Source organism: Mya arenaria, chromosome 16, assembly GCF_026914265.1.
Source record: "Mya arenaria isolate MELC-2E11 chromosome 16, ASM2691426v1".
Classification (NCBI taxonomy): Eukaryota; Metazoa; Mollusca; class Bivalvia; order Myida; family Myidae; genus Mya; species Mya arenaria.
This window is the reverse complement of record NC_069137.1, coordinates 11,112,449-11,120,034: the sequence shown is the minus strand read 5'-3', so window position 1 is coordinate 11,120,034 and position 7,586 is coordinate 11,112,449. Positions and strand designations below refer to the sequence as shown.

General features: G+C 34.0%; 1 protein-coding gene across 3 annotated transcripts in view; it reads right to left on the bottom strand.

Moving 5' to 3' along the window:
• LOC128222562 (uncharacterized) overlaps positions 1-4,955 on the bottom strand; it is a 29,496-nt gene extending 24,541 nt beyond the window's left edge. For 2 of the 3 annotated variants that reach the window (XM_052931636.1, XM_052931638.1), the window contains exon 1: positions 1,268-1,401. In XM_052931636.1, the coding sequence (XP_052787596.1) occupies positions 1,268-1,316 (49 nt within the window). In that variant the 5' untranslated portion in view covers positions 1,317-1,401. Of the gene's footprint in view, positions 1-1,267; positions 1,402-4,850 lie in introns of those variants that run through there. The other variant, XM_052931637.1, reaches the window with a different exon arrangement.
• Between the last annotated feature and the right edge of the window lie 2,631 nt (positions 4,956-7,586).

Below are 7,586 nucleotides of genomic sequence, written 5' to 3'. Positions count from 1 at the left end.
AAAAAGGTTCGTTGGCAAGATGTTGGTCGAGCGTGTTGTTTTTTAGTGTGCGGGAAACCCCAAGAACCCTGAGTAAACCCACTTGTCTGGCTTGAAAAAACACAAACCATACTCGCATTCCGGCCCCTTTTAGGATTAACATTATCAATATGTGAACGATTATTTAAAAACTTTTTTTTATATAAAACTATTTCACAAGTGTAAGCCATTACTATCATAGTCTATTAAAAAGCCAACAATTTACAAGTAATACTTTCATTCCATTATAATCTGTCCGAAATAAAGGGGCGGATTCCGGCCAGAATTGAGGCGGAATAGGCACGGAATCAGTGAATTCCGTCTGGAGTGTGGACGGAATTATTATTCCGCCCGAAATTTATACATGTTTCATGTACATTCTAGGCGTAAAATTATTAAAGTTCCAGGCTAAAACAAATAACGGGCGTAATTATATACTTTATCAATTGTGTGCCACGGAATTTCGTATGAATTTTTTTATGCAAGCTATGGCGCGGAATATCCTGCTTAAACATGTAATGGAGCGTAAATTCGAACCTAGCCTTATATTATTAGCCAATAAATCCAAAATAATTCGAAAATCATGATGATTAACCAGCAGTGGTGCTGAAATTGATTGAGTCGGTTCTCACTTTTACAATTATTTTGTTTGTTTTACATCGATTAAAAGTTGTGTGTGATTAAGATGTTTCATAAGACAAATGCTTTACAAATTATTTTGTTGGGAATAAATGAATTCTGCCTCTTAGCAAAATTTACAAACGATAAACATTAGTTTATCCTTTTTTTTCGGTGGCATCTTGCAATCATTTAATTTTGATTTTCCGCGAAAGTTTCCGAGTAGTTACGATTGCTGTCGGTGTAATCATAATGAAGTTGGTCGGATTCTGCCGAGTTTTCATATTATGTTCATTTTAATCTGAAATTCCGCCGGTAACTACAATGCACTCCAAATCTGAAAATCCGCCCGTTGCCTTAAATTCTTAAATTCCACCCGTAATTTGAATTCCGTCCCACCTCATTTACATACTTCGCCTCTAGAACCCGGCCGAACACGGTCGGGATAATGGCGGGTTCCGCCTCCAACACTTTAACTTATATCATTCAGAGCACGCCTGAAAGAATCTCCGCCCGGAACTTACAGTGTCAATTCCCGGCGAAATATTCACACAGGATATCGCACACAAAACAATACAACACTTATAACAGAGAAAAAAAAGTCGGTGACAAAGTATATGAATGATCCTACCTTTCACAAAGATGGTTGCAAGAAGAAAAAATGACATCAAACTCCCCATGCTTGTATCAATAATGAAACTCAACACTTAATGATAAATTCTGTTACAATACCTGAAACTTAAACTAAAACTAGCTTTATTTTAACTGTCCGCTATAATGTTGGTACAGTTTTTTCAAAGTGATTCATTTTCGACGAAAATGTTAGCCATGACAATGAATTAATTATTAGAAAATTCCGTGGTAAAACACTCGAGATAAGAAAATTAAATCACGCAAAACAAAACAATATATGCACGTACATTTTCACACAAAATATAAACCACCTTGTTGATGTATGTCCTTATGCACAAAGCCCCAGTGCGACATGCCCTGCAAGGTTCAATCGGTATGTACGTTTTATACTATGCTACACTGTCTTCAGGGCCACTCCAGATTCAGTTATTTATAAAAAAAACTCCTTACTCAAAATCAGAAAGTATAAACCTTAACAATAAAAAGCATGTCGTGTTGTGTGTTGTGCATGAATAGCTTAAAATTTTAGCCGTCTGCATACATTAAACAATGGATCACAAAAATAATGATGTTTTTATTTCTCAAAATATCTTTGATGCATGGATTAACACGGTTTAAACAATTCAACAATTATCAACATTATTTTCGTTTCCGTTTTTTTTCGACTGAGTCTCACAATGCGCGTTTATAAATGTGCTTTGACCATTACTTTTTATATGTAAGTTTATCCACTGTCGATCTATATATTGACAGCTTAGATATATAATATAATTATGAGTTTCAAATTATTTTTATCATATCTTTTTTAGGTAAAAAGAGACAAAAAATACCAACCTGTTTTACATGCAATCAAAATGAGTCGAATACTACAAACTTACCAAACAACGCCATTTCCGCACTTCATGCATTGCAGGAATGCAGATCCCAATGAAATTCAAACAAATTATATATCAGCTCGTTTTAAATAGTTTCGCAAGAAGAATAAAAACCAAGATAATGTCCAGTACAAATCACAATATACCATGTTTGTAACACATTTTGCTTTATTAAAAGTGGTGACGTCACACCCTGTAAATGATGTCATTATTGTGTAATATGTTCATGACGTCATTTCTTGTTAAAAAAGTGAATGTAACGAACGTTTTTAAAAAACTTTCCATGAAATTAAGAGGAAATATAACATTTCCGTTTTACAACTTAATTGAAGAATTAACAATATCATTTATATAAATCTTAAATAAAATAATGAAAAATAAAGTTATGAATATTACCATGGTAAAATTAATTACAAACCTGAGGAGTGATATTGTTGTATAACACTTTGTTAAATAGAAAAATAAGTGAAAGTTATCTACATCAAACCGGAAACAAGGTAAATTATGTGATAAAAGCTTCAACAACAGCATCTAAACATTCTTATTAGTGCCAATAAGTATCAACAAAATAGGGTCGAAATGTATACAGAGAAAGACCGCAGGGGTAAGGAGCAGAAATGTGTCCTGTTTTACTCGAATGTGTAAGAGGTCGAAAGGCCTCCAAACATCTTATATTTAAATGTTTGACTACTGTGTTTGTCTTTGAAGTTTCCATGGTATTATTAGATATAGAACACATTGTCAAACAGGGTCTTTTTGGACCGCGCCATCCTGGTACTGCACCTATTTGACCCCACAACAGTTTGTTGAAATGCAGTTTCTTCAGGACTGTTTTTTCCATACGAACATTTATTGTAACATACACTTATTAGCAACATTTTCAAACCTCTTACAAACGCTGAGAAAAGAGAAAACCATGACTAAACAAGAACCTCCATTCTGACAGTGAATTAAATTTACTGATTCTAACCGGACAAGTAAAACTAAAAACATCAAAATCTGTGTTGCAACTGACTTCTTTGAATTTGGTTTAGTCCTTTATTCACAAATTTTCATTTTAATTCATTCCAAATCTGAAATAAAATATATTCTTTCTTAAAATTAGTAGTAGAATCCCGCCTAGTGGACAGTTTTGTTAAAGTGACACTCTTATTCAAAATCAAGACATACAAATGTATAACAAACCTACAGTTTGAATGATAAACTTTTAACTACTTCCTAAATAATGCATTATTGGTAGATATTAATAACTAATAACAAGATTGTAACCGTGAATTTAATAGCTGAAAACGCAAAATCATTAAATGATTGGTGAGGGCTAAAAAATGTGATCTACTATCGTAAAAACATCGTGTATTCTGCATCTTTCTTTCAGATTAAACTCGGTATCCTTAATAAAAACCATTGTTTTCGATATTTATGCATTCTTTTTGGTTTATAAGAACAAAAATATTAATTAAGGTCAATCTTATTTGGGTGTAAGAGTGCATCTTTAAATATTGTATTGTATTACACTTTATTGCTTCGCCCTTACTTTATACATAGTTATAAAGTTATATATCATTGATATCAATGTTAAAGTCTAATCTGGTGTTCTCAATACTGTGACTTCATAAATATTCATAAGACATGTATTCAGTTCTCCATTGACTACTCTCCATCTGGCATCATGCTGCATCCCGTCTTGAAGAAGTTTAGGGCCAAGAAGTGCTCGTTTATCATGCCGTGGACCTGGACCTTGGACACAATGTTGTCCTTGAACGTGTAAAAGTCTGCAGTTAGCGTTTTCTCCGCCTTGTTTCCCTTTCCTTTGACAAACACCATGCTCTGCAAGGCTAGCGTCTTCTAGATTGCCACTTGCCCGTCATGCTGTGTTGGTGTATGACGCGCATACATGGTCAGTATAGCCTCAACTGCAGACTTGACCTTCCGGTTGATAATAACGCCTCTGATAAGGTGCACCTGGCGGATGATGTGCCCTTCTTATCGTTCTGTACAAAACCAAAAGGGTGGACCCTCCCCGTGGTGAATAGGCAAGAACAGTCGGTTCTTCCCCATAGGGATTCTTTATCATGTAGTTGTTCCACATGAAGCGGACTGTCGTCTCGCTGACCATCTTGTTAATATCAGAGGTGAAGCGCCGCGAAGCTTTGATCCTTTGATTCCTGCGTCATATATTGCGTCGGCAATGTGTCAGCCAAAAAGGTTTGTTTTTTTACCTAAATAAAAATCTAATGACTAAGAAGGGCTCGCTCGCTGTGCTTATTCCGTTCGTTCTTCATCATTAAGGTTGTAGTTCAAGTCATCTAACTATAACATAACTTGCTTTGAAATCCTTTACATTCGTAGGCTTTTTTTAAATTAAAATTCCCTGCATGATACTTGTCTACAAGTATATTTATTAATCTTATGCTAGTTAAACAAATTTAGAAAAATAATCTACTTAATTACCAATTGTTATGGCACTACTGTCATGGCTAAAAACGGGCACTTTTCAGACCCGGCCGAACACGGTCGGGATAATGCCGGGTTCCGCCTCCAATACTTTAACTTATATCATTCAGAGCACGCCTGGAACGAATCTCCGCCCGGAACTTCCAGTGTCAATTTCCCGGCGAAATATTCACACAGGATATCGCACACAAAACTATACAATACTTATAACAGAGAAAAAAAGTCGGTGACAAAGTATATGAATTATCCTACCTTTCACAAAGATGCTTGCAAGAAGAAAAATTGACATCAAACTCCCCATGTTTGTATCAATAAGGAATCTCAACACTTTCTGTTACAATACCTGAAACTGAAACTGAAATTAGCTTTATTTTAACTGTCCTATATATAATTTTGGTACAGTTTTTTTCAGTGTTAGCCATGACAATGCATTAATTATTAGAGCATTTTCGTCCTTCGATGGTGAAACACTCGAGATAAGAAAATTAATTAACGCAAAACAAAACAATATATGCACGTACATTTTCACACAAAATATAAACCACCTTGTTGATGTATGTCCTTATGCACAAAGCCCCAGTGCGACATGCCCTGCAAGGTTCAATCGGTATGTACGTTTTATACTATGCTACACTGTCTTCAGGGCCACTCCAGATTCAGTTATTTATAAAAAAACTCCTTACTCAAAATCAGAAAGTATAAACCTTAACAATAAAAAAGCATGTCGTGTTGTGTGTTGTGCATGAATAGCTTAAAATTTTATTCGTCTGCATACATTAAACAATGGACCACAAAAATAATGATGTTTTTATTTCTCAAAATATCTTTGATGCATGGATTAACACGGTTTAAACAATTCAACAATTATCAACATTATTTTCGTTTCCGTTTTTTTCGACTGAGTCTCACAATGCGCGTTTATAAATGTGCTTTGACCATTACTTTTTATATGTAAGTTTATCCACTGTCGATCTATATATTGACAGCTTAGATATATAATATAATTATGAGTTTCATATTATTTTTATCATATCTTTTTTAGGTAAAAAGAGACAAAAAATACCAACCTGTTTTACATGCAATCAAAATGAGTCGAATACTACAAACTTACCAAACAACGCCATTTCCGCACTTCATGCATTGCAGGAATGCAGATCCCAATGAAATTCAAACAAATTATATATCAGCTCGTTTTAAATACTTTCGCAAGAAGAATAAAAACCAAGATAATGTCCAGTACAAATCACAATATACCATGTTTGTAACAAATTTTGCTTTATTAAAAGTGGTGACGTCACACCCTGTAAATGATGTCATTATTGTGTAATATGTTCATGACGTCATTTCTTGTTAAAAAAGTGAATGTAACGAACGTTTTTAAAAAACTTTCCATGAAATTAAGAGGAAATATAACATTTCCGTTTTACAACTTAATTGAAGAATTAACAATATCATTTATATAAATCTTAAATAAAATAATGAAAAATAAAGTTATGAATATTACCATGGTAAAATTAATTACAAACCTGAGGAGTGATATTGTTGTATAACACTTTGTTAAATAGAAAAATAAGTGAAAGTTATCTACATCAAACCGGAAACAAGGTAAATTATGTGATAAAAGCTTCAACAACAGCATCTAAACATTCTTATTAGTGCCAATAAGTATCAACAAAATAGGGTCGAAATGTATACAGAGAAAGACCGCAGGGGTAAGGAGCAGAAATGTGTCCTGTTTTACTCGAATGTGTAAGAGGTCGAAAGGCCTCCAAACATCTTATATTTAAATGTTTGACTACTGTGTTTGTCTTTGAAGTTTCCATGGTATTATTAGATATAGAACACATTGTCAAACAGGGTCTTTTTGGACCGCGCCATCCTGGTACTGCACCTATTTGACCCCACAACAGTTTGTTGAAATGCAGTTTCTTCAGGACTGTTTTTTCCATACGAACATTTATTGTAACATACACTTATTAGCAACATTTTCAAACCTCTTACAAACGCTGAGAAAAGAGAAAACCATGACTAAACAAGAACCTCCATTCTGACAGTGAATTAAATTTACTGATTCTAACCGGACAAGTAAAACTAAAAACATCAAAATCTGTGTTGCAACTGACTTCTTTGAATTTGGTTTAGTCCTTTATTCACAAATTTTCATTTTAATTCATTCCAAATCTGAAATAAAATATATTCTTTCTTAAAATTAGTAGTAGAATCCCGCCTAGTGGACAGTTTTGTTAAAGTGACACTCTTATTCAAAATCAAGACATACAAATGTATAACAAACCTACAGTTTGAATGATAAACTTTTAACTACTTCCTAAATAATGCATTATTGGTAGATATTAATAACTAATAACAAGATTGTAACCGTGAATTTAATAGCTTAAAACGCAAAATCATTAAATGATTGGTGAGGGCTAAAACATGTGATCTACTATCGTAAAAACATCGTGTATTCTGCATCTTTCTTTCAGATTAAACTCGGTATCCTTAATAAAAACCATTGTTTTCGATATTTATGCATCCTTTTTGGTTTATAAGAACAAATATATTAATTAAGGTCAATCTTATTTGGGTGTAAGAGTGCATCTTTAAATATTGTATTGTATTACACTTTATTGCTTCGCCCTTACTTTATACATAGTTATAAAGTTATATATCATTGATATCAATGTTAAAGTCTAATCTGGTGTTCTCAATACTGTGACTTCATAAATATTCATAAGACATGTATTCAGTTCTCCATTGACTACTCTCCATCTGGCATCATGCTGCATCCCGTCTGGAAGAAGTTTAGGGCCAAGAAGTGCTCGTTAATCATGCCGTGGACCTGGACCTTGGACACAATGTTGTCCTTGAACGTGTAAAAGTCTGCAGTTAGCGTTTTCTCCGCCTTGATTCCCTTTCCTTTGACAAACACCATGAGCTGCACGGCTAGCGTCTTCTAGATTGCCACTTGCCCGTCATGCTGTGTTGGTG